Genomic DNA, 19110 nt, shown 5'->3' on the forward strand with positions numbered 1-19110 from the left:
CCTTCCCAGTCAAAAAAAAAAAAAAAAGAAAAGAAAAGAAAAAAATGAAATGCCCAGAGCAGGCCAAACAATAGTGACAGAAAATAGATTAGTGGTTAGCAGGGATGTAAGGCAGGGTAATTGGGACTAACTGCTAACAGGTCCAAGGGGTTTTTTGTGTGTGCAGGGATAGAAATGTTCTGAATTTAGATAGTAGTGATGGTTGCAAAATACTGTGTGTTTACTAAAAACCATTTCACTGTACACTTTAAAATGGTTAAAATGTTGAATTATACATTACATAAATTTTATCCCAGTTTCTAAAAAGAAAATCTGGAGTGACTGTATTAATATCAGAGAAAACAGTTTTCAGAGCAAGGAAAATTTCCAGGAATAAAAAGGAACTTTAAATAATGATGAAGGGTAAATTCACTAAAAAGACATAACCACCGTAAATGTATATACACTTAACAAAACAGCTGTAAATATATGAAGCAAAAACTAATGGAACTGAAAAGAGAAATGGACAAATCCACAATACAGCAGAAAGTGTCAACACTCCTCTTTCCGTAATCAATAAAACAACTAGAGAGGAAGCCAGCAAGGATGTAGAGGCTCTGAACGACACCATCGACCAACTAGATCTGTCATTTATAGAACACTGCACCCATCAACAGCAGAAAACACATTCTTTTCAAATGCACATGAACATCACCAAGAGGGAACATATCCAGAGTAATAAAATGAACCTTAAATATTTTAAGATAATTGAAATCATACAAAATGTATTCATTGGCCATAATTGAGTTAAGCTAGAAATCAATAACAAAAAGATAACAGAAAATATCCAAACACTGAAAAAAAAATTGGGGGGGTGGGGGGGCAGCTGGCACCATGTTCTAACCACAAACACTTGTAAATTAAATAACACACTTCTAAAGAATACATGCATCAAAAAGGGAGCCTCAAAAGAAGTTAGAAAATACTGTGAACTGAAAAACAATGAAAATACAACTTATCAAAATTTGTGAAGTCCAGGTAAAGGAGTCCTTAGAGGGAAATGTATGGCAATAAATACCTACATTATTATAGGAGAAAAGTCTCAAATCAACAATCTAAGCATCTAACTCAAGAAATACAAAAACAAGAGCAAAATAAACCCAGAGCAAGCAGAAGAAAGGAAAAATAATAAGAACAAAAATCAATGAAAAAGCTGGCCAGTGAGCTCAGCTGGTTACAGCACAGCCTTATAACACTAAGGTCATGGGCTCAGGTCCCCATAGTGGCCAGCTGCAATAAATAAATAAATAAATACCAACAAATGAAATTAAAAACAGACAAACAATAGAGAAAACAAATGAAGCCTAAACCTGGTTCTATGAAGCAATGAATTAAAATGATAAACTTTGGGCTGGCCAGTTAGCTCAGTTGGTGAGAGCACAGTGCTGGTAACACCAAGGTCAAGGATTTGGATCCCCATACCAGCCAGCTACCAAATAAAAAAGTAAAAATAAAATATAAAATGATAAACTTCTAGCCAGAATGACACATTACCATATCAGGAATAAAAGAGGGGATATCACTATAGTGCCCATAGACACTAAAAGTATAAGAAAGGAATACTGCAAGCAACTCTAGGCATTGTTTAAACTCAACAATTTTTTAAAATGTACCAATTCCTTGAAAGCCACAAATTACCAAAATTTACCCAAGAATAAATACATTACATGAATAGACCTAAAACTATTAAAGAAATTTAAGCTGTAGTTAAAAACTTTTCATACACACAAAAAAATTCTCTAGGCCCAGACAGTATCACTGGTAAACTCCAACCAACATGTAAAGAAGAAATAACACCAATTCTATACAATCTCTTCCAGAAAACAGAAGTGGAAAGAATACTGCTCAACTCATTTATAAGGCTGGTATTACCCTGATACTAAATGAAAACAGTACAATAAAGGAAAACCACAAATAGCCCCCATGAACATAGACTCAAGGGCCGGCCCGGTGGCGCACTGGATAGTGCGCCGCTTGGGAAGCGCAGCAGCGCTCCCGCCCGAGGGTTCGGATCCCACATACAGACCGGTTCCCGCTCACTGGCTGAGCGAGGCGCGGGAGCAACGCCGAGGGTTGCGATCCCGTTGCCGGTCCCCGGTCCGGTACGGGGGCAACATTGAGGGTTGCGATCCGTTGTCGGACACGGAAAAAGACAAAAAAAAAAAACAAACAAACATAGACTCAAATCCTCAACAAAATACTAACACATCGGATCCAGCAATGTATTAAAATAATACACTATGACCAAGTGGGGTTTATCCCAGGAATGTAAGACTGGGTCGAAATTTAAAAATCAAACAGTGTAATCCATCATATTAATAGTCTAAAGAAGACAAACTACATGATTATATCAATTGATGTATAGAAAGCATTTGACAAAATTCGATATCCATTCATCATTAAAATTCTCAATGAACCAGGAAAAGAACTTCTTAACCTTATAAATAAAAGCACATCTACCAAAACAAACAATCAAAAAAACCCAAAGCTAACATCATTTTTAATGGTAGAAAAACTGAACGCTTTTCCCCTGTAACCAGGAACAAAGCAATCATGTCTACTCCCACCATCCCTATTCAACATTGTAGTAGAAGTGCTAGCCAGTAAAAAACAAATAAATTTAAAAATTTAAAATACAACTATTCCTACTGACAGACAATATGATCGTCTATGTAGAAAATCCCACAGGGAGCTGACCAATTAATTCAGTTGGTTAGAGTCAATGTTATAATGCCAAGGTCGAGGTTGAGGATCCCCAGACAGGCCAGCTGCCAAAAAAAATAAAAAGAATGAAAGAAAGAAAACAAAGGAAAAAACTCACATGGAATCTAGAAAAAAAAGCTCCTAGTACTTACAAGTATGTTTAACAAGGCCACAGGATACAAGATCAACACAAAACTCCATCAGATTTTTAATACCAAAAACTAATGATAGGAAACCAAGAATTTTAAATTAGTATGACTTACAACAGATCCCAAAAAATAAAATACCTGGGTATAAGTCTAACAAAATATGCACAGGATCTGTATGCTGAAAACTACAAAATGCTAGTGAAGAAAATCAAAGAAGACTTAAATAAATGGAGAGACACACCATCTTCATGGACTAGAAGAATTGACATAGTTAAGGTGTCAATTCCCCCCAAAATGATCTATAGATTTAATGCAATTGCAATCAAAATCCCAAGAGAATTTTTTTGTAGATATAGACAAGCTGATTCTAAAACTTATATAGAAAGACAAAGGAACTAAATAACTAAAACAATTTTGAAAAAAAGTTGGAAGACTCACACTATTCAATTCTAAGAATTACCACAAAGCTACAGTAATCATGGCAATGTGGTATTGGCAAAGGGATAGACACATGGATCAGTGGAACAGAATAAAGAATCAAGAAATAGATATTCACAAATATGGCCAGTTGATCTTTTTATAAAGGTACAAATGCAGTTCAATGGAGGAAGAAATAGTCTTTTCAGCAAATGGTGCTAAAATAATTGGACATTCAGACACATGGATCAGTGGAACAGAATAAAGAATCAAGAAATAGATATTCACAAATATGGCCAATTGATTTTTTTATAAAGGTACAAATGCAGTTCAATGGAGGAAGAAATAGTCTTTTCAGCAAATGGTGCTAAAATAATTGGACATTAAAGTGCAAAAAAAAAAAAATGAAAATAAACCTGAACTTAAACTTCACAACGTATACAAAAATCTACTCAAAATATCTAACACATAACTTATATGAGAAAATACAAGCGTACTTCAAAAAATTCATGGAAGAATGGATTAAAAGACAATATGAATCTTTCCATAAACACTTTGGATACCCCTCATATAGAAGAAAATCTTTGTGACCTAAGGTTCAGCAGAGATCTTAGACATAACACCAAAAACATGATCCATAAAAGAAAAAATTGATAAACTGGACTTTATTGAATTTTTATAGTTTTCTCTGCAAAAGACACTGTTACAAGAAAAAAAAAACACAGAATGTTAGAAAATATTTGCAAATTTCTTATCTGACAAAGGACTGTATTTAGAATATATAAAGAAATCTCAAAATTCAACAGTAAGGAAACAATCCAATTTTTTCTTAAATGGGCAAATGACTTAGACTCTTTATCAAACAGGACATATGGAAGGGAAATAATCACATGAAAAAAAATGTTCAACATCATTAGTCATGAGGGAAATGTAAATTAAAACCACTGCACAGTCATTAGAATGGCTAAAATAAAAAATACTGACCATACCAAGTGCTGATGAGGATACGGAGCAGCAACTAGACCTCTCATCCATTGCTAGTAAGGGTGCCTAAGGATGTACAGCCACTCTGGAAAATGGCTTGGCAGTTTTTCATAAAATTATACCTACCATATGATCTGGCCATTCCACTGCTATGTATTTACCCTAGAGAAAATAAAACTTATCTTCATACAAAAACTGCACACAAATGTTTACAGAAGCTCTGTTCGTAATCACCAAAAACCGGAAACAACCCAAATATCCTTCAACAGGTAACTGAAGAAGCAAACTGTAGAACATACATGTGATGGAATACTACTCAGCAATGAAAAAGAATGAAGTGCTGATTCATGCTACTACTTGCATGAATCTCAAAGGCATTGTGCTGAATGAAATGAGCCAGTCTCAGGAGTCATATGCAAATGATTTCATTTATATAACATTCTCAGAAAGACAAAACTGTGGCAATGAGAACAGATCAGTGGTTGTCAGGGGTTAGCAGGAGAGGAGGGTCTAACTATAGTGGGCAAGCAGAAGGGAGTTTTCTTGGGTGAAAGAACTTCTCTATATCCTAATTGTACCAGTGGTTACATGAGTCTACGCGAGTTAAATCTCATAGAACTGTACACCAAAAAAAAAAAGTCAAAAATCAAAAAGTACATGATGTATGTGATTTCATTTATATGCAATACTAGAACAGGCAAAACTAGTTTATGGTAGAAAAAGAAACAGAAAACTGTTTGATTTAAGAATGAGAGTAAGAATTAACTGTGTGATGATAAATGTCCAATAATCTTGATAGAAGTTCAGGTTACACGGGTGTATTTATTTGTCAAAACTCAGTGAATATAAAATTAAGATCTTTGCTTTTCATTGTATGTACATTTTACACCCAAAAAAATAAACAAATATTGAACTCTAATGACATGTATGCAGAAGTATTTAGGGGGAAGTGTACTGATGCCTACGATTTACTTTGAATACATCAATCAGTAAGATGGATTCATGGGTGCAGAGAGGGACAGATAGATGGACAGATATGGGATAAGGCACGTATAGCAAAAGGTTAATTGTACCAGTATATTCACTGCAAAGCACCTTCAACTTTGCTATTGTTGAAATTTTTCATGATAAAATATTAGCAGAAAACAAAATTACTTAGTATTCACTTCTGTTCCCCTGGTACAAGCCACTGGGTAAGTGTGAGAGTATTTAAGGAAGGCCCCACCAAGAAGAGGTTCTTCTAGAAGGGCTTTCTTTAGAGCTGATGGTAAAAAATCCATTTTTGCAGATTAGATTTTAAGCATATTGATTTTGGAGTTTATCACAAAACACTGCTCTCTCAGTCAGATAATAATAAAAATACAAAAGTGGTATCTAAACTTGCTTCGTCTCCTAACTAATAAAAACAAAGTCCCTGTATGTCCCATTTAACAGGCTCTTCTTTATACCTATTGGCCTCGGTGCTCAAGTCTGGACCACCAACCCGGGCTAAGCAGTGTCTTCGTGGATGGGCACACAGAGAAACATCCAGGACTATTTTTCATTGATGTGACACCCTGGGTACGGGAGGTGGACAGGCAAAGGTAAATCACCACTGCCACCAACCCCAAATCCCCCAAATGGGTAAGAATGGAACACCTGCAGGGCAGGACAGAGCAGGGGATGGTGGCTGCAAAGTTTGGATCGGAGTCTTGTCAGGAGTCTATGGGCATGCCCATCTCTTGTCTCCACCTGGTAGGTTCTAGAGCTATATGCAAACTCTACTTGAGACCATTTCCTGAGCCAGAGGAGGGACTGGTCTCATTCCCTCTCCTCTAGAGAGTAGAATCAAAGGATAGAAGTCACCAGGGAGCAGATCTCATACAACAGAAGGAGGACAATTCTAACCATTATAACTCATTCAAGTTAAAAGGCTGCCTTGTCATTATGCTAAGGGAAATAAGTCAGACAGAGAAAGACAAATACTGTATGATCTCACTTATATGTAGAATCTAAAAAAGTCAAAAGCTCATAGAAACAGAGTAGAATGGTGGTTTCCAGGAGCTGGGGGCTAGGGGAAATGGGGAGATGTTGGCCAAAGGGTGTAAACTTTCAGTTATAAAATGAGTAAGTTCTGGAGTGACTACAGTTAATGAGACTACATTGTATATTTGAAATTTGCTAAGAGAGTAGATCTTAAATGTTCTCATCACACACTCACACAAAAATAGTAAGTGTGAGGTCATGGATGGGTTACCTAACTTGATTGTGTGATCATTCCACAATATATGTATATTAAATCATCATGTTGTACATCCTAAATATATACAATTTTATTTGTTAATTATACCTTAGTAAATATGGAAAAAATCTAATTTTAACTTTAATTTTTAAAAAGGCTGCCTACTAGAAGAAAACATATGGGAAACACTACACAAAATGGGAATGGACAGTGCTCTTTTGAGCAAGACTACAAAGGCACAGGAAACTGAAGCAAAAATACACAAATGGGACTACATCAAACTAAAAAGCTTCCGCACAGCAAGGGCACTAAAACACATTGATGAGACAACTACAGAATGGGAGAAAGTGTTTGCAAACTACACATCAGACAAAGAGCTAATATCCGGAATGTATAAGGAACACAAACAACTCAACAGCAAAAAACACATAAATAACCCAATTTAAAAAATGGGCAAAGGACCTGAACAGATATTTCTCAAAAGAAGACATAAAAATGGCCAACAGGCACATGAAAAAATGCTCAACATCACTAATCGCCAGGGAAATGCAAATTAAAACCACCGTGAGATATCATCTCACCCCAGTTACAATAGCTGTTATCAACAAGACAGAAAATAAGAATGCTGGTGAGGATGTGGAGGAAAAGGAACTCTCCTACATGGCTGATAGGAATGTAAATTGGTGCAGCCACTGTGGGAAACAGTAGGGAGGTTCCTCAGAGAACTAAAAATAGATCGACCTTAAGACCCAGCTATCTCACTACTGGGTATATAGCCAAAGGAAATGAAATCAATATATCAAAAAGACACCTGCACTCTCATGTGCATCGCAGCACTATTCACAACAGCCAAGAGATCGAATCAACCTAAATGTCTATCAATGGTTGAATAGATAAAAAAAAAACTGTGGTATAGATAAACAATGAAATACTACACAAATATTTTTTAAAATGATATCCTATCATTTGCAGCAACATGGATGGAACAGGAAACCATCATGTTAAGTGAAGTAAGTCAGGCACAGAAAGACAATACCTCATGATCTTACTCATATGTGGAATCTGCAAAAAAAAAAAAAAGGTGGTTCTCATAGAAGTAGAGTAGAATAATGGTTACCAGAGGGGCCGGGAGGGGAAGGGTTGTAGGGAGAAGGAGAAGTGGAGGACTAATGGGTACAAAACTGTGCTATCCACCCTAAGTGAATCATTTAGCAGTATTTGCATGTATTGAAACAACATACTAGACCCCATAAATATGTACAATGTTAAAATTTTTAAAATAACTTGAATAGATATTTCTCCAAAGAAGATAAACAAAAATAGCCAATAAGCACATAAAATGATGCTCAGCATCATTAGTCATTAGGGAAATGCAAATCAAAACCATAATGAGATACTACTTTATACCTACAAGGATGGCTATAACTTTAAAAATGAGGCATATTTCTGGGGCTTTATGTCCTTTTATTTGAATATCTACAATGAACTCAAATGTTAACACTATCAAATAACTACTCACATCTAACTATATGATTTCAATAAAGTTTGATATAATGATAAAAAATAAAATATATTTAACTTTTAAATAAATAAAATAGAATAAAAATTAAAAATGAGGGGCTGGCTGGTTAGCTCATTTGGTTAGAGCACCGTGTTACAACACCAAGGTCGAAGGTTCAGATCCCCATACTGGCCAGCCACCAAAAAAAGTAAATAAAAATAAAAAACGGAAAATAACAAATGTTATCAAAGATGTGGAAAAACTAGAACCCTCATGGATTGCTGGTAGAAATATAAAATGGTGCAGCCACTATGGAAAACATTATGGTGGTTCCACGAAAAATTAAAAACAATTACCGTATGACCCAACAATTCCGTTCCTGGATAATATATACACCCAAAAGAATTGAAAGCAGGAACTCAAACGGATACTTTTACAGCAATGTTCACAGCAGCATTATTCACAATAGCCAAAAAGTGGAAACAACTTAAATGTTCATTGATGGATGGATAAACAAAACATGATACATCCATTCAGTGGACTATGATTCAGCCATAAAAAGGAAGTGATGATACATTCTAGAACATGAATGAAACTTGGAAATATTATGCTAAATGAAATAAGCCAGACACAAAATAACAAATATTGTCTTATTTCACTTATATGAGGCATCTAGAGTAGTCCAATTCATAGAAACAGAAAATAGAATAGAGGTTACCATGCACTGGGGGTTGGGAGGACGTTTTTCCGTGTCCGGCAACGGATCGCAACCCTCAGTGTCGCCCCCGCACCGGACCGGCACCGGCAACGGCAACGGGATCGCAACCCTCGGCGCTGCCCCCGCGCCTCGCTCAGCCAGTGAGCGGGAACCGGTCCGTATGTGGGATCCGAACCCTCGGCGGGAGCGCCGCCGCACTTCCCAAGCAGCGCACTAGCGCTGTGCGCCACCGGGCCGGCCCCCCAAGTTATTATTTCTGAGTCTTCATCTCACTTCTCTACTGGTCCAGGAAAATCAAACACATCCATCTTTGGAATGCATCCACGGCTTTAATCAATGGCTGCCTAGTAACTCTCAGGGGACCAGATATTCAGTCTTCATCAAGAACAAGATTTCCATTATGGCAAAACAGAGAAATCACCTAAATACTCAAAAACAGCACTGTCCCATAGAAATATACGGTGATCATCTCAGTGAATGCCCTGCTTTGCTTCCATCGGTCCTGTATTTCTCTTCAATAACTGTCATCTGTAATTGTAACCAAAGAAACCATTTCAGTGACAGAGTATTCCATCATTATGATTCTCATTAATCCTGTAGCTGTCACCTCTAATCACATCATTACCATTAACGTCCACACCTCCCCTTTGCCCTGCATTTGTTCTCATCTTCCTTTCCTCTCCTCCAGGCCATGCCACGTTCCCCTTTGGGGAATCCACAGTAGAGCAGTAAATCTCTCTCTGTTCCTGTGTCTGTAGCTGCCTTACTCTGGTGGTTTGGGTCAAATCAGTGACTCTAAACCTCAGTAAACTCACTTGTAAAACAGGAACAAGCACAGTTGTGGTCATAACCCACTGGAGAGATGCTCCAGCGTCACAGAAACCCTGCTGAAGAAAATCATGCCAGGCTTTGATTTTCTTCTCCAATTTGTGTCCCTTTTCCCTTCCCGTCCCTCAGCTTCTTCATCCTCCTTCCTGATTGCCACATCCTCAGCCCCTGAATGCTCCTCCTGTCCCCAGACACAGAGCAGCACACTGAGGGCAAGAGGGAAGGACAGGCCCTGTCCCCTCTTCCCATCAGTTGGGGCCAAGCCGGTGGGAGCCCAGAAAATGACCAATTCTCTGGGAGCCTGAATGCTCCTCCTGTCCCCAGACACAGAGCAGCACACTGAGGGCAAGAGGGAAGGACAGACCCTGTCCCCTCTTCCCATCAGTTGGGGCCAAGTCGGTGGGAGCCCAGAAAATGACCAATTCTCTGGGAGGAGGAAGACTCCCCAGTTTTCTGCCCTTTGGAAGAAGGATAACAAACTCCCTGGTAGAATTCACTCCAAAAACCCAGAGGGAGTGGTGACCCCTTCAGAAATAACATTTGTCACTAGCTCAGAATTGTGAGATCCCCACCACCACCACCCCACACACCCCTTTATGAGAACAAGGCAGAAGAAAGGGGTAGGTCCTCACAGGCTGCCCACTTTGCGCAGAGAATCAAGTACTTCCCTGTCCCCCCAGGTTCCCAGCCCCTCCCCAGCTAGAAACAGAAAAGACCACATTCTAATCTGAGACAACTGTTTTGTAAACCCTGAACTCTCAGATATCAAAACACAGGCAACCAAAAAACAAAACAAAATATACCCTCATGCTGAGGATATGGGAAAATGGACCTTTTTCTGTACTGCTGGTGAAGGGCAATTTGGCAAAACCTATCAAAAGTCCCAAAACTTTGATTTTGCACAAAGCTGAGTCCATCCCAAATTGCATATACTTTGATCCAGCAATTCCACTTTTAGGAACTGAAGACAAGGAAGAGCCACAAAGATGTCTACTATAGCATTGTTTATAATAATACAAAATTAGGAACATAAGCACCCGACAATAGCATTTTGTCTGAACAAATTATTGAGCATCCCTGTCATATTATGCAGCCATTAAAAATAATATTTTAATAATACAGAAAAAAATATTCCTGATACATTAAGTGAACTGCATATCTCCAGCCTTTCTAAGGGCTCCAGACTTCCATATCCAACTGTCTACTTGACAAATGTCCAACAGGACTTGACTATCAAGCCCAACATATTACACCTCAAGTCTTCACATTCCAAATAACGGCACTCAGTTCCTAGACCAAACATCTAGAAATAATCCTCACTTTTTATTTTCCTTTACCTCTCATATCTGATTTATGAGCACCTCCCATGCACTTGACCTTCTGAATGCAGCCACTTACCCCACCCCACCCCCCAATCATCCTACTAGTCAAAAACATGGTCTTTCTTAACTTGGACTCCCACAGCAATGCCCAACTTGTCCCCCCGTTTCCACTCTTACCCCCTACAGTCTGTTTTCCCTGCAGCAATCACATCTTTTAAAAACATAAATCGGTCACCTCCCATTCAAAGGGCTTCTATCACAGTTAGAATAAAATCCACAAGTATCTAAGCGAAGCCCTCTAGGACCAGGGCTCTGCTTCAGTCTCTCACTGTGTCCTTCATCCCTTCTCCACCCACTCTCCACTCCAACCACAGTGGGCTCTGCTTCAGTCTCTCACTTTGTCCTTCATCCCTTCTCCACCCACTCTCTCCACTCCAACCACAGTGGTCTCATTATTCCAACAACATGCCAAGCATGTTCCCACCCAAGAAGTTTGCATCTGCTGTTCCCTCTGCCTAGCACACTCTTCTCCAGATATTTTATGGCTTGCTTCTCAAGTCAGTAAAATCTCTCCGAGGGAGCCTTTGTTGATCATCCCATACCCCTTCCTCTCCCTCCCATGCTCTTTTTGTTTTTGTTTTGTTTCATAGCTGTGGTACACTGTTATATTAGACTGGACCATGCCTCCTGAAATCCATAGCCATATTGACTCTGGGCTTATCCATGTAACATGCTCTGCCCAATGGGTCATTAGCAAAGGTTGCAGAAGTAGAGGCTTAAGAAGGGCTTGTGCATTGGGGCTTGCCCTCTTGGAACACTGCTGCTGCCACCATATAAGAAACCTAGGCTATCCTGCTGGAGAAGCCATGTAGAGGAGAACTGAGGCACCCAGCCAACCACCACTTATGTAAGATCATCTTAAACCTCCAGCCCCAGTCAAGCCACCAAATGAACAAAACCAGATAAGTGGCCCAGGCAAGATCAGCAGAACTGGCCAGCTGAGTCCATCCCAAATTGAAGGCAGATGAGCAAATAAATGATTGCTGTTTTAAGCTACTAAATTTTGTTCGGTAGCAATAGATAACTGCTAATGATAACATTTAGTGATAACGGCTTATCATTAGCTGTGGCAGAGACGACTAGCTATCCAGCAAACTCAGGTTTCTCTTCTTTCTGGGCCCACAGCTAAACTTCCTTCCCCATATCACTTGCAGTGTTGTGACTAAATTCTAGCTAAGAGAATGCAAGCAGAACTGATGAGAGCAAGGAATGAGTCTTTGATGAGGCTGTCTTTTCTGTACATTCTCCCCTTCCTGGAGGCAAACAACGACGACACTGCTGAAAGGAAGGAGCCTGGAGCATGAGAGAACGGTTCACCAACCAAGAACACCCGTCTTGAACTGTTTTGTGAGCAAGAAAAAGACTTCTACTGTATGGGAGCTATTACACATTTAGGGGTCTATTTGTTACAGCCTATCCTAATGAATACACTAAGTTTGCAGTTTCCTCTCCCACTCAGGAGAGGAGTCTATTTCCCCATTCTCTACATGCAGGCTGAGCTGGTGACTTACGACAACTCAAAAATGTAATGGAAGTGACATCATGTGACTTCTGAATCTCAAGACTCATTCCTGCTCTCTTGGAATACCAGAGCCATGTAAGACACCCTAGCTACCCCAATGGAGAAACCACATGGAGAGAGAAGCTCAGCTTCCCCATTCGCCAGCCCTTCTGCCAGATGAGTGAGTCCAGGTGAGACCAGCAGAAGAACTGCCCAGCCAAGCCCAACCCACGGAATCATGAAAAATAAATTGTTGTCTTAAGCCCAAGGTTACTCAAACGTAATTAAGTTTAGAGATGCTAATTACATAGCAACATACAATTGAGATGGAACATATAAAGAACAAAGAATTGATAAATGCATGGCTATAATGCCCTTGCTGTACAAGGAGATTCCATATTTATTCACCCCCAATCCCTACCCCTGATTTCCATACCCTTGCAATTTAACCAAAATAGAGTCCAGCTCAGAACCACTTCCACTTGGCCAGTGCCCTCCAGTTTTAGTGTCACTTGCTCACCTTTCAGATGGTCTCCATCATCCAGGGTCTTTCCTGCCTCATCTATCCTACAGACTATGGATCAGCAAGCTACAGCCCTTGGGCCAAATGTGACCGACCACCTGTTTTCTGTAAGGCCCAGAAACTAAAAATTGTTTCTACATTTTTAAGTGTCAAAAAAATCAAAAGGAAAAATAATATTTCGTGACATGTGAAAATTATATCAAATTCAAATTTCAGGATCCATAAAGTTTTATTGGAAAACTGTCTCACCCATTCATGTACGTATTGTCCATGGCTGCTGCATGCTACAACAGCAGAGTTGAGTAGTTGTGATCGACACAGCAGGGGCCGCAAAGCCTAAACTACTTACTATCTGGCCTTTTGCAGAAATAGCTTGCTAGCCCTTGCTACAGCTGCCATGAGACTAGCCTTTAAACATCCTTTTTATTGTATTCACTCCAAAACCTTTGAAGACTTTTATCCCCTCCTTCAAAGGGATGAGACTTTGTTGGCCTGCCTCCCCATCCTAGTCAGACCCCAAGAGTTAGTGACCTAAATTTGTTTGCTATGTTGAAATTTAATTGCCATTGTGATGGTATTAAGAGGTGGGATCTTTAAGAAATGATTAGGTCATGAGGGCTCCACCCTCATGAAGGGATTAATGCTGTTATTACAGGACTGGGTTCCTGATAGGGGGGTGAAGTTTGACCCTCATTCTCTCTCTGTCTTGTACACTCGCTTGCCCTTTTGCCTTCCCCCAGAGGGTGATGCAGCAAGAAGGCCCTCACTAGATGCCAAGCAGATGCTGGCACCATGCTCTTGGACTTCCCAGCCTCCAGAACCGTGAGCCAGATCAACTTCTTTTCTTTACAAATTACCTAGTCTGTGATATTCTGTAATAGCAGCACAAAACAGACTAAGACAACATGCTATCAGACAGCCTCCATTCTGGACAAACTGGTCTCTATGCTGCCCCATGAAGGCATGATAACTACTTCATCTGGCTTGTTGTTCTTGTCTAGTGAGCTCTCCCCTTTTGTTGCAATCTAAACCCTACCCATGCTTGACTCCATTCCAAATCCCCATCTTCCCAATTAAGAACACTTCCCTAGCTGCTTTGCCAAATGATTCCCAGAAGTACCCTATGGAATAAAAATCCAGAGAGAAATCTTTGGAAAAAGGAAATACTGCAGACTCTCTCCTCTCTTGGAGGCAAAATGTACATATATAACATATTAAAGTCCCTGAGAAGTCCTGCAGTAAAGATGCCTGTTTCTCTTTGCTTAATTCAACCTTTCCCAAACTAGTTAATCATAGAATTAGTTCTGGCCACAGAACATTTGTTGACCACCAGCATCCAGTACAGTGCCTGGATTCCAGAATTTGTTGGAAGAATAAAAAATGCTAACATCCCACATAATTGGGGTTCTACAGAACATACTTCAGAAATGCTGCTCAAGCTCCTTCTGTCGCTCTGATCTGCACTGTTCCCTCCCATGTCATCTATTCCACACTATATACTGCAAGTCATCATCATCACAGTAGCTATATATTCAGCACCTGCAGGCACTGTGTTTGAGATAGAAGTAGGCCCTTGAAAATGTCATCTCTTCTAAACCTTACGATCACCCTCTGAGGTAGGTAATATTATTCTATTACTGTAATTTTGCAAAAAAAAAAAAAAGTTAAACTATGGGTCAGAAAATTTAAATCACTAGCCTAAGATAAAGTAAGTAGAAAAGGTAGAATTCAAAGCTACATCAATCTAACTTCTAAGCTCATGAATTTTCTTTTCCACTAAAACATTTGCTAGCAACATACTGTGTCTGACGTTGCTCTCTGTCCACCCAATGTCCACTCACATCGTTTTTAATGCTACCAGAACCCTGATTTTGTATGGGGAGGAAACAGTCAAGCCAGGCAATCGATCATGATCCGTCTAAGCCTATCATGATGGTGTTCTCACTTCCTCACCTCCCAGCCTCCCTTGCAGCTAGGACTGACCCAGCTCTAGCCCAGAAGACATTATTAAACATCATCAGTGGGGTGGGGAGGAGGAGGAGTCCTGAAACAAAGGTACGAACCCTTTATTCTTTCACACTGACCTGGTCCTTCTCCTTCCTACCTTGAATCCAGATGTAACAGTTGAAACCACAGGAGCCATCTTGCAACCATAAGGGAAAGGCCATCAGAATTCTCAAAGACAAGAGTTCTGCTATTATTGGCCTGCTAAGCCAACTCAAGCAGCTACGTACCTCCAGACTTCTTGTCACATGAGAAAAAGAAATCACTATTTGTTTCACCATTGGGGTTGAGTTTTCCATTTCATGCAGCTGAACACATTCTCAATGGACCTACATGCTGTCCCCCCTATTATTTATTGTTTGGTCTTTATCATTATTTCAAATAGATACTATTGGCCTTGTCTCCCTAACCATGAAGTATGCTTCTTGAAGGCCAAATCCATGTTGTATAGTTTTGTTTCTACAGGAGTGTATGCATGCTGCTAAATGTTGCTTTTTATCAAGGTTTTCAGGGATAGTCTATTCAATTTATTACTTACTTTAGTGTTAGTGAGCATGGAGTTTTTACCATTAAATAGCTGAAACATGACAACTATCTTCTCAGGGATTAATATTTCTCAGTGTCAAGATGAAAACATGCATTAGAAACACATGGACTGTTTACTAAAGGCAGATTCCTGGGCCCTTTCTCCAATCCCAACTGAATTATAATCTCTGGGGTTAGAGGTTGAGAATCTGCTTTTTAACAAGCAGCCTCATGTGGTTTTGAGATACAAAAATTTGGCAACTACTGGGATAGAAAACTGGCTGGACCCCGAGTCACCAGCCCCTCCTCAGTTGCCCCTCCCTAGCCCTAGAGATCTGGGAAATCTAAATTGGCATAACCACTCAAGACCATTCCCTAGGCAATAAGGATGAAGTGGTTGGCATGCTCTGCAGCGTACTGGGACCAGGAAACTACAAACAAATGCATCCCCTGCAACTGCAACTCCCCCCGCCCCATCACCACCACCATCATACCAATACCTCCATCCCCCAGTATAAAAAGAAAAACCACTATGCAGAAAGAAAGCAAGAGAACCCAAGGCCCAGTGTGTCAATCTTCACCATCCAGGGAGTTATCAGAAGATGGGACATGTTTGAAAAGAGAAAAAGAAAACTCTGGAGAAACTTACATAGTAATACACAAAGTAGCATTTGGAACTCCTGACTCAGAAGAACAAAAGAGATCCCAGGTGGCCTTTTGGGGTTATTTATTTGTTTACTGCATGCAGTTCTAAATGGAATCTACTCTTGGGAACTGTTCGAACAGAGACAGAATGCTGGGCCAGAGCATCCCACACTTTTTTCTTCCAGCAGCAGAGTCCTAGCCTAGCCTGCTCGCCTAAGCTCAGAGAAAGGCAATACCCTTGGAACTCCTGACTCAGAAGAACAAAAGAGATCCCAGGTGGCCTTTTGGGGTTATTTATTTATTTACTGCATGCAGTTCTAAATGGAATCTACTCTTGGGAACTGTTCGAACAGAGACAGAATACTGGGCCAGAGCATCCCACACTTTTTTCTTCCAGCAGCAGAGTCCTAGCCTAGCCTGCTCGCCTAAGCTCAGAGAAAGGCAATACCCGTGCCTCCCAACACAATTCCCACTCCTCCAATACTCCTTGACATTTATCTTATTTCATTTCTGAGGATCATGTTCCCAGGTGACAGGTGCACATAGACATGTCTCCTAGGGTAGCAGACAGCATATTAAAACACATACACACACACACACATACACACTAACTCCTCTTTCAAAGGGATGACCTCCTGCATGGTGACATCCAGCCAAATTTAAAACCATGGAAAAAAAAAGAAAGACCTGAAAGTGAATCAGGGAGAAGTGCTCATCCAGGCTAGAACAGGGCCACAAGAACTACACGATTCAGCAAGGACTAATGAGTTCAGGCCCTGGGAACTCATGAGCCAGAAACGGGGTGAACTTCCCAGCACAGCAAGCACATACTCAGCCCACCAAGTCCAGAACTCCTCTGCTCCCAGCCCCACGGCCACCATCCTCAGCAAATGCCAGCTAATGGGAGCTCCCAAATTTAATCAAGGCATGTGTACAGCTGGGCCAGTTTAAGGGAAGAAAGTGAATTGAACACTTCAGACGTTATGAACACGCAGATGCCCAGTGATTTTTGTGGACCTCAGGCATTTCCTAAGGCTCTTGAAACCTTCCTCCTTTGACCAAACGGCCTTCGGAAGAAATAATTTCTGCCACCTTCTTTCTGAGTAACTTTGCATCCATCCCCCATCCCATCCCAGTCCCCCAAAACTGCTTCAAACTCCCCCTCAAGTTCTGTTAGAGAGAATGTTTAAACATGCCAAAGATAACTCCTCCTCCCCGACCCCTTTCCCAGCGGTCCACGGAGATTCAAGAGTATTTTCCCACACTACCTAGGTGTGCTGATCCAGGCTTTTTTTTTTTTTTTTCTTTTTATACATTTTGGGACTGCAACAACTCACTACATCAAAAGGATTTCATTGGAAATGGGTAGCTCAATGGGGAATTTTTTTTTTAATGCATCTTGCCTCTTGACATGTATATTCGGGGGGGGGGCAGAATCCAGGGAACAAAAAGAGGGAGGGGGTGGGGTGGGGGGCTGGGAAGGAGGCCGAGAGAAGAGGTCTACATTTATAGACAGCCCCATTCTGCAAGCAAAAACCACCTTTTGACCACCTGCAGAATGCGCAAGGTCACGTGGGTTCTCTGCAGCTCTTTAATGTCTTACCCAGCACACAAGCCCCCGTGGCACATAAACAAATCCACAAGCGGAAAAAAAGAGAGAACTCCCTCCTCGGAGAGGAACCGAATGAGAACGGTTAACAGCCGCAACAATAATAATAAAGAATAACAATTACTACTACTACTACCACCACCACCCAGCCAAGCGTAGACGACAGCAGTACAGTAAAGGAATATCCAGCGCAGGTTTTGCAATAAGATAAAAATCACAGAAAACCAAATCGTGCCCACCTAGCTTATCACCCCCCACCCCCAACCCCAGCCAACAGAACCACAGGGAGAGCGGATGGTCGGTAGAAAGGGGAGAGAGGGAAGGATTGCTTCTTCCCCCGTAGGCAACACCTACCTCCAGGGTCCGGATTTCTTTTTGTGTGAGGTCGTTGGAGGTAGCACATTTGGTCCTAAGCCCTTCTAGGTTGGAGATACTGAGGTCTATCATGTTTTGGACCAGTTCGCACTGCTGTAAGGCTTTTTGCAAACTCAGAGGCTGCTGCTCCTCGCTTTTCGTCATGTTTTCCTCATCCATCGCTCGCTCTGCAACCCCCCTTCCCCTCCTCCTCCTCCCAGAGAGAAAAAAGGGGGATGGGGGGGTAGAGGCCGTCTATCCCCTACGCCTCTCCAGCCACTGCGACTTCTCAACAGTGTCTCGTGAAGAAGAAATCCAACATCTCACACAGGGTTGAGGGGGTGGGGGCGGGAGGAGGGGACAAGAGCCAAAATTTATTATTTTATTTTGGGGTATCGAGCAGACTCCATTAGAATGTCTCCATTCTCTGAGTCTCTGGTCCCTGAAAAGGAGAGATGCTGTTTCTCAGAAGCCAACCAGGTGATGTGATGCTGTCTGTACACTTAGGAAGGAGGAGGAAAGAGGAGTAGGAGGAGGAGGAGGAGGGAGAGCAGGAGGAGGAGGAAAAGGAAAATAGCGCTCACTCTTTACACACCGGCTCCGTGAAGGACAAAATTATATATTTTTGGCTGACTTGCTTTTATGTCAAAAAAAATCTGGGTTGACCCCCTCCCCGCTGCAGTGACACGGCATGGTCCACCGTTCGGAGTGCCTCAGCGCGTTCTCAGGATGCTGTCTGCAGTGCTCCCGCGGCTGCGGCGGCCACTGCGGCTGGCTGCTGTCTCCTCCCCGCGCTGCTGCTGCTGCTGCTGCTGTCGCCGCCGGGCTCCGGGGGTGACGGCTGCTGCAATCGCTCCTGCCTCGCTCCACACCGACATCTTGCCTGTCAATCAAAGGGCGGGTGGGGGGGGGAGAGGGAGCGCGGGCGAGGGATGGAGAGCGAGCGGGGGACCTGCAGGGGAGCGGGTTGGTGGAGAGGCGCCGTGCGCGCAGCCGCCCCAGCCGGC

The 19110-nt window shown here is 41.4% G+C and overlaps 1 protein-coding gene across 1 annotated transcript in view; it reads right to left on the reverse strand.

The window, feature by feature from the left end:
• Window positions 1-18640, reverse strand: part of LOC103605975 (kinase suppressor of Ras 2-like) — a gene marked incomplete at its 3' end in the record, with an annotated part of 123086 nt that extends 104446 nt beyond the window's left edge. The window contains exon 1 of the mRNA XM_008590574.1: window positions 18104-18640. Coding sequence (XP_008588796.1) covers window positions 18104-18283 — 180 coding nt within the window. The remainder of the gene's footprint in view (window positions 1-18103) is intronic.
• Between the last annotated feature and the right edge of the window lie 470 nt (window positions 18641-19110).

This window comes from Galeopterus variegatus, unplaced genomic scaffold, assembly GCF_000696425.1.
Source record: "Galeopterus variegatus unplaced genomic scaffold, G_variegatus-3.0.2 Scaffold6204, whole genome shotgun sequence".
Classification (NCBI taxonomy): domain Eukaryota; kingdom Metazoa; phylum Chordata; class Mammalia; order Dermoptera; family Cynocephalidae; genus Galeopterus; species Galeopterus variegatus.